The 22447-nt window shown below is 38.8% G+C and overlaps 1 protein-coding gene across 3 annotated transcripts in view; it reads left to right on the top strand.

Moving 5' to 3' along the window:
• Nucleotides 1–22447, top strand: part of NOL4 (nucleolar protein 4) — a 192437-nt gene that overhangs the window by 15971 nt on the left and 154019 nt on the right. For all 3 annotated transcript variants that reach the window (XM_033080852.1, XM_033080777.1, XM_033080933.2), the window contains exon 2: nucleotides 19149–19298. In XM_033080852.1, coding sequence (XP_032936743.1) covers nucleotides 19149–19298 — 150 coding nt within the window. The remainder of the gene's footprint in view (nucleotides 1–19148; nucleotides 19299–22447) is intronic.

Raw genomic sequence — 22447 nt, 5'->3', positions numbered from 1 at the left:
GCATTACGCAGGAGATGGATGGGTGATAGAACCATGGAATGTTAAGGGTTGGAAGGGAACATAAAGATCATCTACTCCAAACACCCCTGCCATGGCCAGGGACACTTCTCACTAGGCCAGGTTGCTCAAGGCCTTATCCAGGCTGGCCTTGAAAACTGCCAGGGTTGGGGCATTCCACGAACTCCCTGGGAAACCTGTTCTCTTGTGTCACCACCCTCACAGCAAAGAATTTCTTGCTAACACCTAACCTAAATTTCCCCTCTTTCAGTATATACCCATTGCTCCTTGTCCTGTCACTGCAGTTCCTGATGAAGAGTCCCTCTCCAGCTTCCCTGTGGGCTACTTCAGGTACTGTGAGGTCTCCATGCAGCCTTCTCTTCTCCATCCTGAGCAGCCTCAGCTTTCCTAGCCTGAATTTGTAGGGGAGGTGCTCCAGGCCTCTTACCACCACCTCTGGACTTGCTGGCGATGCCCTCCTCTGTTGGAGGAGCTGTGTGGGCAGCCATGGGTGGCTTTCAGCGCTAGCCAGACCTGCTCCTGTGTTCCTGTGGTGTGGTGTGTGTGTGCAATGGTACAGCTGGTACCTCTTCCATCAGGACTGTCCTGCACACCTGCAGTGCACTTGCACCAGGGCTGTGTAGCCTGCAGACAGCACAGGCCTTGGGAGCTCTGTATTTGACTTTAGGAAGCCCTTGACTTCGGAAACAAGTTCCAAATCTAAGAAAATTCACCGTGATGCCACAAAAGACCCTGCTGGCAGTGCTGTGCAGCATCACGACAGCTACAAATATTTGCTGTAAATAGTGATGTGTCGTGGCTGGTGTGACTTGAGGTGCAGGGAATGGAAATAAAACCTCATGTCACCGTCACTACTGCTGGTGTTCATTGTTGCTTTCTACTTTTGCCAGAACCCAGCACTTGAGACGTCTTGCTACCAGCCCTGGTGCTCTTTACCATGTGCAGGTGGCTGTATGGTATGTAGCATGGTATATAGTTACAGCTGTTGCTGAAAATAGTGTTGCTGTGTTTTTGGCCCTCAAGGTATTACACTGGATATTACAGGCAATAAAAACATTTGCATATAGTTGTGATAGGAAAACATGGACTTGGGCCCCTGATATGCAAATATTAATACAATATATTTTGAAACAAGGTCTGTACCTCTGAGAAAGACTTGTGGGTCCTTTCTGCCATGCAGCTGATGGGGCAGCCCAGAAACTGGGGAGAGGGGATAGATAGGAGGAATGTCTTTAGCCCCAAATACTAGAAGAGGTTTCTCTTTTAGCCGTAACAAGAGAAAACTGTTTTTTATCAGCTTCACTAAATGCTGGATTGTGTGGCAGAGAATACAGCTGGAGGACTCCTTTTGTCTTTAATAGAATGCTTCTGGGACCTAAAAAATTAGGAAAATATCTGGCCAATAGTAATATCACACATGAAAATAAAAATTTAATAACTTTATGTAAAGCTAAAAACTGCACACAAAACTGCATCTGTATCCTAAAGATGTCAATGTCAGAAAAGATCAGGAAGCTTTCTTTTTCTTTACGGATATTAAAGTAGCTCAAAAATGGAGTCTTATCAACTGATGCAATTTCTCTGTGAGTCCCACAGTGTTTGTAATTTTTTCTTTAAAAATCCTGTCTCCAGTCAAATGCTTGTGAAAATTCTACTTTTGTGTTAAAAAACCTCTCATACAAAAACCCTTTAGCAATTCCCACAGCTATATAGAAAAGATTGTCTTAGCAACAACTCCGTGTCAGTTCTCAAAATCTCTCGAGGACCATGGATATTTCATTACCAACCTTTTAATTGATGAGTATATAAAGTGTGGGTAGTGAGTGTGGTTCTAGAGACTGTTGATTTATTAAGGAATAGTCTTGCAGGCTCATGTTTGAGAACTTTCTCTTTAAACTCTGCAAATGTCCCAAATGGACCCTGTAGACTTAGAAAGGAAATAAAAAAAGCAGGGCTTTTTTTTTCATAAGTAGTAAGATTTTTCAGGGCAATTTAGTGATTTTCCATACCCTATTTCATTAATTCAAATATCAGTTAAGTAATTATCCTTAAAACAAAGTGAGAGAATGAAGGATATAATTTGAGCAGAATCCTTTCAACATAATGCCTAGTAAGCTCTTTGAGAAAAATTCAGAAGGTGCTCAAAATAACAAAACCAGACAAATTTAATTATAGAGATAGGAAAACTGAATACATCTTAAATTATATAAAGCTCAACCTCATAATAGGAGAGTCTAGAAGCTTCAGTTTCTGAAGTTTACAAATCAGATTGTAAAAGCTTAACCTGAAAAAAAACCTGTGTGAGCATGCTGCACCATAAAGCAAGACCTGGAGAAAGAGAGCATTGTAGTAAACTTGCTGAAGACCCTATTTCCTAGGTTCCACCTCACTGGGAGACATTCCTTCTGCTGCAACACAGCAGCACAGGAGGACCAAATGTGAAAGCAACATCAATGCCATAATTTTTTGGCCTCCTAATAGTAAAAGGATGATGTCTGTGGGACCAAAAATGCAAAACAAATCGCTGTGGTTACTACAGCATCAATAACTCACAAGGATTAATTCAGAGAATTTATATAGCTTGGGTTATACATAGCATCAGTTGAAGTTGATCACAATCATCTCCCCCAGTTTGACCAGCAGGTTGAGGGAGGTGACTCCAGCCCTCTGCTGTGCTCTTATGAGACCCTGCCTGGAGGGCTGTGTCCAGGGCTGCAGTGCACAGCGCAGGAAAGACATGGATCTGTTGGAGTGGGTCCAGGGGAGGGACATGAATAGGACTGCTGGACTGAAGCACCTCTCCTACAAGGGCAGGCTGAGGGAGTTGGAGCTGTTCAGTCTGGAGAAGAGAAAGCTCCAGGGAGAACTTATTGAAGCCTTTCAGTATTTGAAGGGCTCTTGCAGGAAAGATGGACTGATAGTTTTCACTATGTCTGTTGTGCCAGAACAAGGGACAACCTTTTTAAACTGAAAAAGAGTAGATTTAGATTGGACAGAAGGAAGAGATTTTTTACAGTGAAAGTGATGAGGCACTGGAACAGGTTGCCCAGGGCAGTGTGAGTGTCCCATCCCCGAAGTGCTCCAGGCCAGGCTGTATGAGGCTTTGAGCAACTTGATCTGGTAGAAGGCATCACTGTCCATGGAGGGGGGATTGGAACTAGAGTATCTTTCAGGTCCCTTCCAACACAAACCATTCTGTGGTTCTGTGACTCTGTCTCTGTAATTCATGATGCTCTGTATAACTGAGGTCTGGGAAGGATGAAGGCAAACAATAGGATGCTCAACTGGACACTGTTGTCTTAATAGATTTTTTTAATTTCAGTGAGTATACAGGGTGAAATATACACTGAATGGAGAAGGAATGTCTTCCTTCTATGTGCAGAAACAAGGAGACTAAAAAAAAAGGTAGAGGAAAAAAAAGAGCATCTGAGCAGAAAATCTAGTAGGAAAAAAATGAAATGGAGCAATGCTTTTTACATAAACTTACAAAATCTGAGTGAAATACAAAAATATTTTTTGGGATATCATCAGAAATCCTAAAATGTATTTGTCAAAAAAAAATTGATTAAAAAAATATTCCTGACCCCTTTGGGAGAGTGTAACGATGGCATTGTGTTGTGAAGTACTCTCAGATGACAGGCTGCTGTTAAAAATGACTGAACAAGATGGAAAAAGGACAGTAGTAGGGAATAGATAGATGGGATAAAACCCCAGATACAGAATGAAACCCCATCCTAAACTCATTGTATCAGCTGGTGACAGCTACCTCAAGGGTCTGTTCGTTTTTCCTAGGCTACATTTAGCAGCTTGCCATGCCAGTGAAATACTGTTAAATCAAATTTAATTTAATTTCACGTATATCCCCACATGAAAACCAAGCACACATATTTACCAGACATGCAGCTGTGCCTGTTGTCTCCCCAGAAAGCAAATTTCAGGATACATGCAGAATACCCCCAATGAAAAGTTATGGTAGAAATGATTTGATTTGATGGGAAATTACTGTGTCGTTTCCTTTTAAAGGCTGTAGCACAAAAAATACAGCACTTAATAGGCTATTTGCACAGACCAGAACAGGGCTTGCCTGTATGGTCTTTTAAAAAATCTTCCTGGTGACCCATGCTGATTTGGTAATTGTAGACACACAGTTTTGAATTTAGAGTTTACCCACAACTGGCCTTGTATTTGGCTTGGGTAGCAGATGTGATTAATGAATAAAGTAAAGAGATATTTTTCTTAGAGAAGGCAAGGCTTAAATGATGTAGATGAAGTACATACTCAGTCCTCATAGCTGACTCTGGTTGTTGCAAGTGCATCAAATCTTTTCAGTCATTTTGGAGTGAGTAGCTACTATAAAGTGCAAGCAAATGAATGGGTACAAAATATTTACAAAAAGAGACATGTGACACAAGAATTTTTGCTACACTAGCATCCTTGGTTTTACTAAATGTTTCACAAAACATTTGATCTCCTGAAGTGTGTCTTGGGAAATGTAGTCCAGGAGGACTCAAACCTGACATAAAGAAATCATCAATGTTTGAGATAACTGAATTGAAGCTTCTCGTAGGTATAGCAGTATATCAGAAGATGCAGTTTAGTGTTGAATTGATGCATAGAGGAACAAAATATGCATTTGAAAATTCAGTCCTTGTTAATTTTTTGTTCAGAAGAATAAAAACATTCCTGTTCACGTTGTCAGCAAGATGAAAACAGATGCTGGCTTTCCTTGAGAGATAAATTTGAAACTTTATAACTGTAGCCATCTCTGATGTGAAAAGTGATGATGTTGTGCCCTTAGTCCTTTGCATGCAAAGCATCATTTTGGAGAGAATAGGACCATTTGGAAGACTGAGGCATAATTTATTAAAATCAATGTTACCTTGAGATTAGCTATATTGGTTGCAATATGCTGTTTATATCTTCAGGGTTGCAATCCCTGTAGAGGCCATTCACTTAAGGGCTGAACTTGATGATCCTTTGGGTGCCTTCTAACTCAGAATATTCTGTGATTCTTCAATGGGATTTTAAATTATGCTATTATTTGTGAAGAAAGAATGTGCTGAGCCCCTTGCAAGGGAAACTATTTTTAGTTGGAGATGAAACTGGGCTCCTGGAATTGGGAGATAAGCTGGAAACAAGGCAGTGACATGACAAAGCCTTAGGGAGGTGATCACCTATTTCTCACTGCCACCGAGAGGCCCTTGCTAACTCTTTCTTAGCAGATATGATCTAGTATGACAGAGGAACTTTATTCTCAAATGAATCCTAGAGAGGGTTGGTGTCATGCCTGTGCTCCAAGTGAACGTAACTAAGAAACAGCAGCACAGCAGTCTGCAAAGGTTTTGTGGCAGACTCTTGGCATGGGGTCAGCCAAAGATTCTGTGTTTACTTCTACTAGTCTGTAAAATAGTGTCTTAGAGGCAGCCATGAAACCTGCCTCAGGTGAGTAATTTATGACAAAACAAGAAATTGCATTGTGAGCAACAAAAGACAGTCCTGTTTCTGTCAGGGGTGGACTAAGTGACCATTTGATTTTTCTTTCACCTGTCCCTGATTTTCTATGGTACTTTCCATCTCAAGAGATCCCGTATGACAAATTCAAGCTAAACTGTCAAGTACAACTAGCTCTGGGTTGGATGGCACATCTGTCAGTCAAGTTGTACACATCATGTGAATGTCATGAGAGGAAGAGAACTTTATTGTCATTACTGAAGGCATCCAGGTGCTGTGTCCCATTAACTTAATACAGACAATATATACAGATGAGTGAGAAAATGCACAGTTCACTTAATATTGGTGAATTACAGTTTTGATGTAGTTTGAACACAGTAGTTTAAACTAAGATATTGAGAGACAGATCATCAAATTCTTCTGAACCTCATGAATAATATAATCAATATACTGTGTTTAAAAATAATTTAATTCTAATTCTATGTTTTAACTCTTCTTCCTGTTTTTATAAACAACTGAGGAACTTAAACTTTTTCTTTAATTAAGGAGAGAAAATTTAAGTAAGGATGCATGCTCACAGAGAATTGTTAATGTAGTGTTTGGTTCATGCTTTCAGCACAGAATTGTGCTATTAATTACAAAGCTTTATATTGTTTGCATGTTACCCATTATAGGTATGAATGACAAAATAAGAATGAATTTTATTAGACAGAGGAAACTGATCTGCATATTTTCTTTCATCAACTGTACTATATGTATACTGATATATGGTATACGTCATATATCATATATATATTTGCATAGAAAGCTTAGTGTGTGGTAGTAATTTCATGGGTATGTCTGAACTGAGGCAGAGACTTGCAAGCACCTTGTTAATAGGGAGTCTTCAACTTGCAAACACTCTGATTCCCTGTCTTTCATCATGCATCAGATGTTGGGCAAATTTGGTTACCTACTTATGCAAAACACCAGTTCTTGCTGTACTGTTGAGGTAATAATGGTCCTCTTCATTATTTGACTGTTCCTTTAATCCTGTTAGAAAAAGAATTGGGATGGTGGGCAACATCATTAGTGATCAGAAGTGGGATGGATGTTCTTATCTGCACTAAAAAGAATTTAGGTATCTAATATCTGTAAAAATTAGAATTTTCAAAGTCAGTGTTGTAGTTACCATTGTTTTGAACTGTTTGCTGCTCAGGCATGCTCCAAATTTGATGCAGGAGAAGTTCCGAGTAAAATTCATATAACTGAACATCTAACCTCTTCCTACTATGAATTTACAGTCCAGACATTGTCCATTTTAGTTTCAGAGCAACATAATAAAGGAAAAGGATTCCATTTCCTCCCCCATTTAATAATCGATGGTAGATGTGCCTATAAGACTGCAAAACATTTTAAAGAAAATTTACATAGAGGCTTTAGATACAGGCTTTTGAAGAAGGCCACTGCTATAAAGACCTGAATGTGAGACACAACAAACATGAACTCATGGAATTTCCCTGCCAGTGACAAAACTGACACAGATTTTGATTTCCAGCCCTCTGATGAGTGTTGGTGCCTGAGCATGCCTGAGAGAACATGCACACAGTCCCTGTGGAAATTGCTAGCCATAAATCTGTTTAAGCCCTGGAAAAAGTGTCTGGAGTGCATGAGGAGCTGCAGATGGAATGAGAGAGGAGCAAGGGGGAGAAAAAGTAAAAGTAGCAGAGAGAATGCATTTTATCATAGTGCTTCTGTAGAAGAAGCAATGTCACTCCTACAAACATTTGAGTATTCTTGCTGCTTTAAGAAGGGCATAAAAAAGGCAAGAAATACTTTAGTTCATACAGTGCTTACTGCAAGTTTGATATATCTTGTTCAGAGAAAAATTCAGCTGGGTCTTCAAGGAAGTTCAGGGGACTGAGGTCATTGTATCCTTGCAGTGCATAATCCTACAGGCCAAATAGAGTTTAGTAGGCTTTCATGAAGGTCTGTCATATATAACGTTAGCAAGTGTTTTCTATTACACCAACAGCTTCAATGTACTATCTGATACAGAAGAGTTCTCTTTCTAAAGGAGATTACCAAAAGGATTCACAAGGACTCCCTTTTCAACCAGCAACATCATTTTTCTCTGAGATTCCTTTTAGATCTATTTCATTTACATCAGTGTAACAAAAATTAGTTGGCAAGGTGAAACTGCAGATCAGTGTTGAAAATTTCTCCTAAGCAAAGTCTGGCCAATATTGACTTCAGTGTACAGTAGCAGCATGTTTGTGCTGAATGGTGGTATGAACTCCCCATCTGCAGATGTCAGCTTCCGAACTATTCACGCTGGTCAGGACTGAACATATGGTGGAGCAGTGTTGTTCAAAACTTGGTTCTGCTGGCAAGGATTGGCCTCTTCATGCTGTAGACTTTGTTTATGGTTGAGGAAGGGAGGAAGAAGAAAAGGAAAAAAAGTGGCGTAAATCTGTAATCTGACTATCTGCAGCAGTGCTCCCTCACAAAACCACAAGATTTCTGCATCTGGCACTTGTTCTTGTCTGGGTTACCCAGGGGAGAAAAGTGTTGCAAGAGTGAAAAAAAAAAGTGATAGAATTGGGGAAATGTAATTTAATTAAAGAAAAACTCGACAAATAAATTATTGAAGAACCTCACATAAGCCTACTGGGGTAACTTCATAAAGCCTGATCTGTGCACAAACACATACAAATATTAACAAAACTAAAAAAAGAGAAGAATATTCATTATTTACCAATCTAGTCTGATGCTACTTTTGAGGGTACAAGCCTTCCCTCAGGTCTGAGGAAGGATGAAAAAACTTCTGTTTTTTCCTGTCTTTTTGGAAGGAAAACTTTTTACATTCCTCTATAAAGAATTTTCCTGAAGAACATGGTTAGATATTTGGCTTATGGCATTGGTAGCTACACCAAAATCTTATTGCCAATATTTGACATGATATTTACTACTTTTCTTTCAAACCTGGTAGAGAGATTGTTATCCAATGTTTTGTCTGATTTTTCTGAATAATGTGCTGCTACATCTGAGAACAGACTCTAACTCCTACAGTTCCTGCTTTGCTTATGTTTGTACATCATCAGGGCTGGCACGCTGCTGCTGCTGAGACCCCATGCAGGTGGAAGTCAGTGACCCTGCATTCTGCTTGTACTGATATGACCCTGAGTCCCAGTGGCTTCTGTCCCTGGCCAGGTAACATTACCTGTGCAATTACAGAGAGCCCCTTCACAATCTCTGCTCATTTGTCCTTGCAGAAATCTACAGGGATCTCCATTAGAGGCTGCTAATTTGTACTCCAGGAATGTTTAGTCTGGGAAGTACCTCTTTGCTCCCTACTACAAGCAACTTTTTTTCCAGGGTGGAAAGCACGTTGGTAATGTGGTCAGAGAACCAGGCCATGCGTGGAACATGGGTGCCCTGGAGACTCCTGTCCCCTTTGGCACAGGAGCTGGGGACAGTTGTCATTATTCTGTGCTTAACCTTGCAAGTGAGGCTGCTGAGCCAGCGCTTAGGCTGTATCAGCACCAAAGCTTTGGATGGGTGGTGTGAAGCCACTGATGTTTTCTGTACTTTAAGCTGCCTTTACAGCACCAGTGCAGCTTAAAGTCTGATCCCCAGTGTCTTTACTGATGATGTTAATGAGGTTACCAATTAATGGCACCTAATGGGCTGTTGTAGCAGTGGTTTTGGTGATGGACACAGCTGTCCTCTGGGAGATGTGCTGAGACCATGAACTCATTTTGTATAAGCAAGTGAACAGCTGCTGCAGAAACATCGATGGGAGAGATTAGGTCACACGTTTCATCTTCCTGCCACCCCAAGGCTGTTCCTTGACACAGGCAGCAGGTGAAAAGAGGAAGCAACTTCAGGGACAAAAGCTCTTGCTGGAGTTGCAGCCAGAGACCTAGACACAAAAACACTGTATCTCATCAGCAGTTCTCTGATTCATCCTCTTTCCCTGACTTTTTGAAACGTTTTACCAATTAACTAGGATTTTGAAGCAATTTTTTAATGTAGACATTTTGTCACTGTGCAGGGTTGATCTGTGGTGTGGTATGCTTTTGGCACTTCGTTGCAGTATGTAACACTTGGCACTTGCATTTCACATTATCTATTAAAAAAGCTCCCTCTGCCAACACCCTTACATCAGAGGCTTATGAGTATCCAGAATATAATTTTAATATATATATATATACTTAATACACATAATTCCAGAGGCAGCACTTTGGGGTAATGAGTTCTTATTATTTAAGCCTCACTTAAGGTAGGTTATTTTTGGTGTACAGTAGTTGCATTTCATCAGTCTGAAAAAAGGTGGCATTATAGATCTACATTGCATTCCCCTAGTGCTTGAATACCTGTAAAGTATAGCACACTTTAAATTGTAATTGAGCAATTGTTCATTTTTGGAGCATGACAGGAATGTTGAGAGCTAACATTTATTTAGTAGCTTACCCATTTCTTTTTGCTGAGCTGATAACAATACCTGATCTTATAATTAAGCAAAAAATCCTGAACATTCTAAACAGGTTCACACTAGGATTCACACCCATTCATTTTAAATCCCCTACAGTCAAAAAAATTTGAGGAGAATTAGTTGGTTTATCCTTGTACTCTTATTCAGGAAAAGCAAATCTTTTCATGCTCAGCAGATACAAAGAACTGTCTTTAAGACTTGAGACTAAAGTAAAACTAAGTTTTGTATGTATTATAATTGCTACTAACTTCTGAGAATAAAGTTTCATGGAAATCACTGTGCAGTGTGCTGAGCTGTTGGAGTGGGGAGCTGAAATCCCTTCCCTTTAAAACACTCACCAGGAGTAGCTGGCCCTTCCAGATTAGCTGTGAGATTGAAAAGGCAGTTCCTCTGCCAAACATTTAGCTTGGCATTGCAGTCTTCTCTGGAAAAGTCCTGGAGCAACTGTTCACAGCTTGGCAGATAAAATTATCAGATAAAATGTATGAAGAGTAGAAAGACATGAAAAAGACAATGTCATTTCAGTATTCATACACTTAGTGGACCCTTGTGCTTCAGTGAATTGTTATCCTTCAGTGTTTTTACTTAGTCTGATGGTGTGTTTACAGTTTTTTTTAACAGCTGAAGAAATCTGTACACAGTAAGATTTCTTCCAGCCTCAGAATACATTCATTGAAACTTATTCAGTGTCTTAGGAGAAATCTTATCTTAGTACTTACCTCTGTGTTCAGTTTTGCTTTCAGTAAAAGAATAAAATGTTACTTTAATGGGATGAATTTTCACACATTTTCATATTGTTTTGTGGTAGAACTGAAATGTTGACAGCTTTTTAAGCTTAAAATCTGCAATTTCTTAGAATTCACAGTATTAAAGAAAATTCTGGTAGAAGGTCCTTATACCTAGATGAATCCTTTAATGAGTCATGAAGAAGGAATACATTTATTAAAACTTTGGTCATGAATGTGAACTTATACAAAAAAACTTCAGTTAAATTTTCCTCCCTGTTCAGTTACCCTTGATGTCCAAGATAGGTTTATTAGCTCTCAGCTGCTTACCAAACAATGAATATGTTGAGGGCAAGTGAAGTGTACTGGATGTTTCCAGAGCTGTCATGAACATTAAAAAAAAAGTAAACTTCAAAGTCAAAACTTAATTCTTGCTAATAGAATACTAACCCATTAGAAAAGAGACAGTATCCTTCAGGGAACAGGAAATAATACAGTCTGGTTATCAAAAAAAGAAACAGTTATTGCTTCTCTTCTAAAATATAAGCTTCAGAAAAAAACTCTTCTGAAATTTCCTAAGATCAGAAATTATTTTTGAGACAATTTTTCAAAATTAAGAATTTGTAAGTAAATTATAGTTAAGTTCAAGCTAACAAAAAAATTTAATTCAAGAAATTGCTTTCTTTTACAATTTGCAGATTTTGCTTTGTTATTGTTGTTATTATAACAAATCGACCGTAATTTTTCAGCTTTGAAATGCAAACTGCCATTCCCCTGCAGTTAAATGTACTTTTCCTCTCTCTTTCTTTCCAGTTCTAGCTTTGGTTCAATTGAAATTGTCACATACATTTCACTCAATATGATGCACGTAGTGCTTGCCTTACTTTTTCGTGTACTAAATACACCAACTCAATGAACTTTTGTACACAGAATAAAGGATTAATTTGCTTTCTCTGTCAAAAAATAAAAGAAAAAAGGCCAGCTGATATCAGACTGCATGTAATGATGGAAGCATCATCTGTTGTTTTAACAGGCTAAGTAGGCAGGTTTGCTAGAGAGGGAAGCATGTGGAAGGAGTAAAGTGGCAAATAAGATCTCTGTTTCAGAATCAGTGTTTGTTCAACTCCTTTCTGATCTCTTGAGTCACACCAGGGCCATGTGTGTCCCTGAGCTAGGTAGTTATGTAGCTTTCTCATCAGTTTGGGTAATGTTCATTGCAATATGTGTGTGTGAAAAATCTTATCTTGTTGCCTAATTGAGGAAGCTATGTCTGCATTTACATTGGCATTCTAGTTTGGAAAACGAGTATGTTTTCGGAACAAAGCTCCGGACCATGCTTGCTGGGCTTTGTTTCACAGTGTAATATTTTTTCAGTATAGAAACAGACTCCTTTCAGTGGAAGAAAACTGGTATTTGATAGACATGCACCTACTGAGTTGTGACCAGAATTGTGTCCACTGCAGAGGTCCAGGTCAGAGATATCCTGAAATGCTTACAGCGTGGCATGAGCTCCTTGGTATCATGTGCTTTGCCCCGCTTGCTGATGGAGATCCAGCTCCATAACCAGGGGTGTTTGGTTAGCCTGAAGCTATGGACTTCACAAACAGTGAAGTGTGACCTAGCTTCTGAGCCTCTTTTGTCCAGAAGGGTTGTGTAAATGGTTAAATAACAAAGGAAAAAAAATCAGGTGCTGAGGGAAAAGGATATTCAGACCTCAGTTAAGAAGCAACTCTTAATTGTGAAGAGTGAACTGCAACCAGGGCTCCGCCTGTCCGGTGCTCCTCACAGGGTTTCCTGTCATTGCTTCAAGGCTCTGAGTGCAGGCATCTTTTCGAAATTACCTCTTGTTTCCCATGTCCATGCTTTGTTTCCCATGTTTTTGGTAGGAGACTCAAGAGTAAATACACGCACTCCATGTTTTAGTTCAAATATTTTCTGCGCTCTCACTGATGATAGATCTACCTTTCACAGAGTCACAGAGTGGGCCAGGTTGGGAGGGACCACAGTGGCCCTCTGGTCCAACCTCCATGCTCAGGCAGTCATCCAAAAGCACATGGCACAGGACTGTGTCCAGACAGTTCTTGAGTATCTCCAGTGAGGGAGACACCACACCCTCTCTGGGCAATCTGTTCTAGTGTGGATTTACTGCACAGTAGTTCTTCCTCATATTCAGGTCAACTTCTGTACATCTGTTTCTACCTGTTGCCATCCATATACACTTCTGAAGAAAGATGAGAAAGAAAAGTTTTTGACCCTTAATATGGAAAGAGCATTAAATATTTCTCTCAGAGACCACTGGCCAGATTATTATCTTATTCATGCAAAAGGAACCTCTGAAAATACCTTTGAAAATACTTTATGCATCATGAAATAATCTCTGGGCCTATTTTACCATGCTTCAAGGGACGACAGGTGACAGACCTTTGTTTTACAATTTGGCAAGTTGAGTTTCACAACCCATTCTCTCTACTTGCTAGATCTTAATTTAATGGAGCTAGTAATCCACACCAGGTGACGGCCTCACCTGAAATGGCTCAGTAGGATAGCCCTTTCGGATGGGATATTTTAGACTTACAGGGCACCCAGCATTCACCCCTCACTATTTATGGACATAGATTTGGCTTTCGTGCTTTCCCATCATCTGGAACAGTTCAGGCGATAAAGGAGAAAGGGACTTCTGCTCAGTATTGATTTTGTGTATTGGTTGTTTGGAGCTCACCTATCAAGCCAGTCCAGCATGAGAATGTTTTGTCACCTTCAGCTTTCATAATACACCAAAACTTGGTGTCTGTTGTTTAGTTTTAGTCTCTCATCTGAAAGGTTAATTTGCCATTTTACTTCACTTTATTCTCTTTGTTTTCATGATCTATGTCTACAATTAGTTTTACTCATCGCTGCCATGTTCTAGCTTATTTGTTTAGTTCTTGTAGCATATGTTTTTTCTAAAGGGAGAACTTGTCAGCTGGAAATGGTTCTGGTGTGTATCTGTTTTAATATAACTCTGATTTTTCCTGTCTCCATCTGCTGGTAAAAAATGAGATTTGCTTTTCAAACATGATATAATGAGGAACAAAAACTGTAAATTTCCAATTATTAATATCCCTTTTGCTATTAGAGACACTTTCCATTTGGAACTGGATAGAAATGATCAGTTTATTTATTTTAGGCTACTTAATAATAGATACCAAATACTAATAACTTTTGCTCTTTTGTGGATTTTCAGTGTGCTGACAGGTATGAGTCAGATATTCAAATGGATGTACTCATAACCTGGGAGTTCAAATACCTGGGCTGATTAAAGTAATTTGTTCATTTCTATGGGAGTAAGGGCTTTATAAAACAGTCATCCCAATTTTTAAATATCAATGTTTTTTACAGTTACTGAACAAGCAGATAAAAGAAATAATTTGCAATGCGATTTTCAATTTGTTAATTTGTTTTGAATTATTTCTGCAGACAGATATATAGGGTTTATATTATACATCAACTACCATTGCTTCCTCCTATCACTTTCCATACAAATTTGTACTATCTTGAACACAGAGAGAGTAAAACATCTACATACAATCATGTCAGGAGCTCATTATGCATGAACTAACAACATGTAGGGCTATGAACTTTTTGTTCATGCAGGGTACAGTGTTTCAGTCAGCAAAAGACTTTGCTTCTCATCCAGGGGAAATTCAAAATGTGGTACGAGTCAGCAGAGGTGTGGGGACATAAATGAGCTTTAACTGTGCTGCTGTCTGAACTGATTATATGAGAAAAATTATTCACATCATATTTCTGCATTTAAAGCAATCTTAGAGGTATATATGATTTATATTATGTAATGAAATATTTAGGTGCATTGTTTTTTGCATCTACTCCTAATGTTTTGTAGGTGCTTCTAACTTTGATGCTTTTACAACAGAGGTTTTTATAGACCTGAACATTTTCTATAAAACTACCAACCAAGACTCTCGTTTTATTTTCTATTTCCATCTATCATGTGTTTATAGGAATATTTTTCAAACACTGTCAAGATGCTGATAGTTACATTCATTCACAAAACAAGAGGGTGTTTTATGAGACCTGTTTCCTCCTAGAAATTTCAACAGGAGATGGGACAACTATTCTCAATCAAAAAATTACAAGCACTTTTGTTTCAGTGGCATTAATTTTAAAGGCTTGTATTAAATTTTTTTTCTCATCTGCAAAGTAACTATAAAAATGACAACCTTTCATTTAATAGATATTTTTACTGCCTTAAGAGTTTCATCTATTTGCTTTACTGGCAAACTTTCTTCCTTTCTTTATTCCGACAAGCCCTGTAGATTCAACCTCACTAAAAGAGACTGTCTGTCTCTTCAACCATCCTGGTCCAAAGGGATCCTTAGCCCTTTCTGGGAGGTTCGTAACTCTCTGTAAAATTCAGTTCTGTTCAGAAATTTATTCTTTGTCTAGCTATCTAAAAAAGCAAACAAGGTAACAACTTTAATTTCAGAGTGCAAATAGATTTTGTAGTGCTGAAAATGAAAAGAAACCTTTCTTTATTTTTATCCTAAGAACATAGGGAGATCTTTGGATAGACAAGAATCCAAGAGTAAACAGGAAAAACTGTAATGCAAAGAGTAAAATGAAGTAGCATCCCAAAGACAAAGATTGAAAGCATTCCAGCAGCTATGAGGATGAATGTAGTTTGTCAGTGCCTGTCACACTGCTGGCCAGAGAGGCATTTGGGACAACTGGTTTAGGACAGGGTGCAGCACTCCTCAATGATGGCTGAAAGGAGAGGGTTGAAATGGCCTGAAAGATTTGAGAGTCTAAGTCCAATGCTTGAAGCAAAGCATTCAGTGAGGTTTCTATTCCAAAGTAATTTTTGAAAGTGAGGCTTGGACTCCTTCCATGCTGAATAAAAAGTCCTAAAAATACCTCAGTGATTTATAAATATCCTCCTTGCTATTCCAGAGTTGTTACTGTCCAACTCACTTTGAAAGTGGTGTTTAAGCTTCCTAGAGTTATCAAGAAGAAACTCAATTAATATCTAGTCTACCCAAGACAGGATTTACTCACAGTATCCCCAACAGATATTTGCCTAGCCTGGTCTCAAAATCCTCCTATGACATATATCCCACAGCCTCCCCAGGCAAACTGTTACTGTACTTGACTATCCACATCAATAGTAAGTTTTTCCAAATGTCTGATGTAAATCTCCCGTGCTGTGGTTTAAGCCTATTACTTGTCCTGTCCCTTGTGGACATTTCATAGCCTTTCAGTCATGGGAATAGCATTATGATGCATTCTCTCATTCAGTTCTTTTTTTTTTTTAGCCTTAGTTGAGGCTAAAAAACTGTCCCCTTAGGCACTGTGAAATTTTTTACCCAAAGTCAGCTTATAAAGCAGAGCTGCTTTGTTAATGCCTTTATAAAATAGCAATTTCATGATAAAAGTGTAGTGTAATGGCATATGGCAGGAAAGCCTGATACAACTGCATCCACTTCAGAGACTTCATGGTTTAAATGGAGATTTGAGGTTTTATCGTTTGCCCCAGCTTTTCACCTATTGGGATGTCAGTATGGAATATCAAGAGTGTCGTAAGTAGCTACCTTATTCAAATTACTCAGCTGGCATATTGCTTCTGCAGCTGAGGCTTACAGCTCTGCATAGCATTGCGTGCTGCTGGATGAACTGAACAGCTCACTCACAGCACCTTGGCACCTTCTGCAGCACTGCAGGCATTCTGAATCAAGGTCTACCTTATTGTCTTAGACAGCACCAAGCAGGATGAAGCCAACTTAGCCATGTCCAGGCTCCTCTAGATAAAGTTACAGATGTAGATATTGAATTATAGCCCTGTCTTTCCCTGAAGCAGTTTCTACTCTGTTTAAACCATTTATTTCCTACCCATTTTGATTGAAAAGGTTTGGAAAGTTTGTATTCATATTTTAGCCCTTCAATTAGGAGTCATGACAACTTGTGCAGGCTTTTCTTCTGTGTGTTTTTAGAAGTACTATCAATGCTTATTGATTGAGTCAGATACATGGAGAAATACTTCTTCAAGAGCACCCCCAGATCATACCTGCCAACCTTTGCGTGTCCATGTCATGGGAGGGAGGTCAGCAGACCATTAGATAGAGCACTGCACACTATGGCCACCAAAAGCAGCAAAATTAGTTTCCTTTTCGAGTTTCTTCTTTAAATGTGTTCATAATGTTTGCATGTGTCAGCTCTGCTGAGGTGGCATCTCAGGTTTTAAATTAATATTGTTGTAATGCATTTCTTTTTAATTAAAAAAGAGAGCTCCCTCGTAGGAAATTTCATAAAACAAAACTCATTAGTAATGAATAGATTAAATCTTTGTCAGTTAATCAACACTATAAACTTCTGAGTATTTGGAGAGCAGTGTGAGATAACACTGTCGTCATAATAAGAGTGTTTGAAATCATCAGGGATCCCACTGTGCTGTTTGGGTGGTGAGAAAATAATGATTGAAGATGGGCCCCCCTACAGTGCTCACATGTGAATTCCCCTAAAGATTAAAGCTGCAAAGATCTGAATTTGATGTTGGCCCTATCTCTAAAGAAAGGGTTTTTTTTTTTATATTAAGCAATGGTGGTGGATACTAGCAAGCAAATTCTTAATGAAGCTTAAACCAAAACCTGACACAATGCCACAAAGTTTTTGAGCTGGTGGTTGGTGACTGATCGTGGGCTGGGAGCTTCACAGCTTTCTCAGATTAACTGCTCCCAGTAGCTTTAACCTGTGGTGGAGATTGCCCTGCAAATTCCTCATGTTCTTCCACCCTGAATCCTCAACACAGTAATTTCCATCAGAACTGTGGCAGTCCTCTCATCACACATGCACCAGGGTTCTGCCCAGGTCCAGCTCTCTCCTGGGAGTAAAGAACACAATGGAAGAGACCACGTAGCTTTGGGCAGGGATCTTTCTGAAGAAGATTGGGCATACTAGGGCAGGACAGGGCATAACCTGTCTGGCTGGTGGTGTATCAACACCTCCTAACCTACTATCACTTGAAATAATGCACATTTAGAAGGTTACGCTCTAAAGGCATTGACATTTTCTCCATTGCTACTAGGAACGTGTCAGAGCTCCTCTACATCACCCTGGGGGGTTCTTTGGAGCCACTGGGATTATTTGGGTTCTTCCTTTGAAATATATAAAAAATGGAAGTGGGCTGGAACAAAAATAGTGTGAGAAAAATGAATCATGTTTGTCCACATACAGCAAACTCAGTGGAGTGGGTTAGCAAGAAGTTATGATCAGGGGGACAGCAAGTGGGAGTCATACATAATTATTACCTTTTAATTCCTCATCTATGTCTTTATTTGGTCACTGCAGCCATAATTGCATGTGTTTTGTCATAGAAGTGCCCATGTAAATCAGTTTTGTTGTGACATGAATTAAATGAGCAGTAATAATATTATAAAATATATTCCTTTTGGAACACTGTTATTGCTTAAAATACACAGTGAATCTTAGGTTATACTGCTGCCTCCAAAGATCTAAATTTGAATACAGTGTTGGAGTACAAGAGAATTGGCCATTCTTATTTTATTCTTCATATACTGGTGTTGTATTACAAACTGCAGCCTGCTTGATAGATTTCTATTCTGGAAAAACAAGAGTCCCAGTTCCTGCTCCTTCATTAGAACTGAGTCCATAGGCAGCTGTAAAACAAACAAAACCTCGTGTGGATGGTTCTGTTAAAAAGGCAGGAACCGAACTGTGCTGGGTAATTTCAGAGATGTTGGGGACTGTTTCTTTTCAGAAGTCTTTCGCTACCATGACACTATCAATTTTGAAAATCAGTTGCGAGGTGTTTGCATTTTTCCACTTCTTCCAACTGGACATCTGCGTGCAAAAGTAGAAAATATTTAAAGCATGCGCTTCTTTTCCTCATATTGTGATATGTCTTCATATAATATGTCTTCAAGCAATTTTTGCAGGGGCAAATTGTTTATAAAACTTCCTTCATATTCATATTTATAGTCAGCTCTTTGAAATAAAACCTTTTATTAATCACCTTTATGAAACGTTAGGCACAGATTTACTGGGAAGGGAATGAGAGAATAAAAGAGCTGTTGCATGCTTACTAACAATCACATAACGCAATTTTGTGCCTTGTGTTTGGGACTGCTATTGCCTTTGGATCATGTTTGTGCATTTGGAGAAGGAAGCACAGATACTTTTTGTTTTGTTTTTTTTAAATACTGGAGTGGAAGATCACTTCCTATCAAGAGGCCAAATGCCCTGGTTTGGAAAAATGGGCTGCTTGCAAAGGTCTATGTGATCCTTCTGATCACACAGCTTTCCTACAATACTGTGTCTGTTATTTTCAGGGTGGGTGATCTTCAGATATTAATGGGTCTTTAACTCCCTTCTAAAAAAGGACAATGTGTCTCATGATTATCATAATTTGTCTATTCATCTTGTCTCCCTTACTTTTTCTGTTCTATTTTTTTTCCCCTTTTCAGGATGGAGTAGGTGTAGATGAGAAGCTATCTTTACGGCGGGTGGCCGTCGTAGAAGATTTCTTTGACATTATCTATTCCATGCATGTTGAAACTGGGCCCAATGGAGAACAAATCAGAAAACATGCTGGACAAAAGAGAACGTATAAAGCAGTAAGTAAAAAAAACCAAACAAACAGCTAAAAGTGAACACGAGTCTCTAAAAATGTGAGTTATTTGGGTTTAGTCACATGGTATGAGATTTGTGGGGTTTTTTTTTCCAACTAGATTAGTACTGACACCCTCACTGTCAAATCGATTTCAGAGGTCTTTCATTAGTGCATGAAAACACATTGTTTGGAAATCACTTTTGCTGTGTAATAAGGACCACATCCACTGACTTCACTAGAGATTATCTCATTGGTACTTGAGAGAATTTGCTATTTCTGTAATGGTTTCACAATTTTTCTAATAATTCTGTATTAATTAATTGCTATTAAATGCATGAAGTGTTAAAGAAGACTTAGAAGCTATTGTCACAACTTGGCTAAATGGATTGCTGAATTTCAGCATGTAAGTGAAGGTGCCTTATAGTTTATTGCCACAGACTAAGTAATATCTAATGTTTAATAATATGAAGACTTGTAAATGTCCTAAATTCAGAGGGCTGGAAAACTACTAGCTACCATAAGGAAAGTGTTGAGGGGGCACCTCCCATATGTGCATACACTGGTTGAATAGAGAGAAAATATTATTTCTAAAATTTTAATTGCATAAATACGGTCTTAAAATAGCTATAAATAGCTTTTGTGATTAGTGACACAAATACACTTTACTGTCTTATGGAGAACTAATGAAACATTTTCTGCACTTTCCCAAGGTGCTTAAAATGCATGGTCTTGCCTGGATTTGGATGACCAACTTTCCATATGCAGGGCTGTGATAGTGCCAGGCACACTCAGAGGCTGATCCTGACCCATCTGCCCAGCTGTTTCCAGTTGCTGAAGCACCAGGGGGTCCCCCAGGGTGGAAGGGTAGGGGTGCCCAGAGGGCCCATCACACTCCCCTGGCAGGACATCCAAGGCACCTCTCTCCCTGGTCCCAGTGGGATGAGGCTGGCAGGAAGCTGTGTACAGGGCCCTGAGGTGACCTATCATCCTGAACACAGTTCTTCATCTTAAAAACAGCCTGCAGTTATGTGAGCTGTTTTTCATCAGAGGTCACCAGGATATGGGGAAGCTCCAGGTTTCTGATTGAATTTTGGCTGTAAGAAACAGCTGTTTTTCCATTACTGTTTTTTTCACCCTGATAGCAATCTTTTCTCTGTATCTGTGAATCCCTTCACAGATATTTTATTTATAGGCTATTTCAGATGGTTTGTTGTGGGATAAGCTCTTGGCAAAATTTCTTATAATTTGTTCCCAGAGGTATTGACCTTAAGATAGACATATGAAGACATCTTTCATCTTGGTGTGCTTTTGTAGGGCTTGGAGTGTTATTTCAGGGTGAACTAACGCAAACTCTGTAAATTAATTTTCATCTGGCATCTCAGCCATTTTGATACTTTGTCTTCTCTTTCAGAAAGCATTAGAAAAGTGATATTTTCCATTGACCTTTCTCTTTCTATTTTGTTTTACCTCAGTAGGCTGTACAAAGGTATAGGTCATGGACATCTTAGAGTAATATACAGCTGTAAGGATTGTTGCCAACTATAAATACAATACTTCAAGTCATCATCCCACAAACATGTGCCAAGTATAATATTTACTACTGTGAAAATCCCATGATTGCAGGTCAGATAAGAAATTTGTTTATTGTGAATAGCATGAAAGACTAGTGTATCTTCTGTGAGAAGATCTATTTGTGCAGATTCAGTAGCCTACACAGTAGCTTCATCTATTGTCAACTTTTATTGCAATTGAGACATGAGCCTGTTGCATTGTCAAGAATGCCCAAACACAAGTTTTTGTAATGACAAATGCAATATTTGTGCATTCATGTATGTTTTTATTAATTTATCAAGGGCATTGAGCCATAATTCCCAGTGACAGGATTCACATATATAATTTTGAAAGACTTCCATAGATGAAAAAAATGGAAAAAAGACTCCAGAAGAAACAGATTCCAATTCTTGCTCTCTATTCTGACATAAAAATTAGGGTAAGTAAACAGGCATCAAACTCTACCAGACCATCCAGGGAAACGCATGTTCCTTTGCTGGACCTGTGCATGAAAGGCCTTTAGTAAATTAAGAGCTGCAGTGTCAGTCTGTTCCAGGAAGCCATGCAGTATCTGTCTCCTCTGTGGCACTGTAAGGATGAAAAAGGTAATATCTCAGGTAACTGTCTCCCAAAACATTATACTCTAAAAGGTTTATAAATCAAACTGAAGTACTTTGGCGGGGTCTAATTTCATTAAGTGAATCTGGAACAAGATTAATTTAGTCTTAATTCTTTATTCGCATGTCAGAAGTGAATCATCCCTGAGATCTCTGCATGTATTTATCATGCATAAGTATTCACCAAATGGTTTGAGTGAAGAACTTTTATAGGAGACGTGGTTCACAAACTGTGTGCAACAATTGCTATTTGTAATTCACCCTGGCATGGTGTGGTCACATTACTTCTGTTCTCTAACTGGATAACCAAAGCAAGCTATTGTTTTTTAGTTGCTTTTAACAGACAAATTATTGGGAGAAAACACCACAATTTTGGTACAAAAATTCCTGAACTTCTGAAGTTCAGAAACACTGTCATGGATTTTTGGTACCTAAGTATACCTGAAAAATTAATGGCATAGCCCTTGAGAATTGCAACATATTGATTTTAAATTATTAATTTGCTTATATATGTGTGAGTCTCATTTTCAGTAGTGAACCTGCTTCACTGAAAGTTTTGAATACCACTCAAGCATCGTTGGAAGGGTAGTGAAATTGTCAAAGGAGACTTAATTAACTACTGTCTGCATTTACATAGAGTAACAAATTTGGTATAGCTAGAGCCTTTTAAATTTTTGATGGAGTCACCCTGGGTGCTGGAGTGCTAAAATACATCAGAATGTCTCTCTAAAAATGTGTTCAGAACACTTGACAAACTCAGTTAGGGAATCTGCACTGCCTTGCTTATGTTAACTGCATGGAAATGCATGATATTTTTACAACTGATTGATTTGTGTGGAACTTCCTGGGCTGGCACTGTGCAGGAAGATAAATAGGATGTGGTACCTTGAGACCTCTTAAAGAGCAGCGTACTGGAAAGAGAACCTTTCCATTTTATTTGGGGCTGCAGGGTACCAAGCTCCAACTTTAGGATTTTTGGCACAAA

This window comes from Catharus ustulatus, chromosome 1 (genome assembly GCF_009819885.2).
Source record: "Catharus ustulatus isolate bCatUst1 chromosome 1, bCatUst1.pri.v2, whole genome shotgun sequence".
In the NCBI taxonomy this organism is placed as follows: Eukaryota; Metazoa; Chordata; class Aves; order Passeriformes; family Turdidae; genus Catharus; species Catharus ustulatus.
This window is presented reverse-complemented; position numbering and strand designations above follow the sequence as displayed.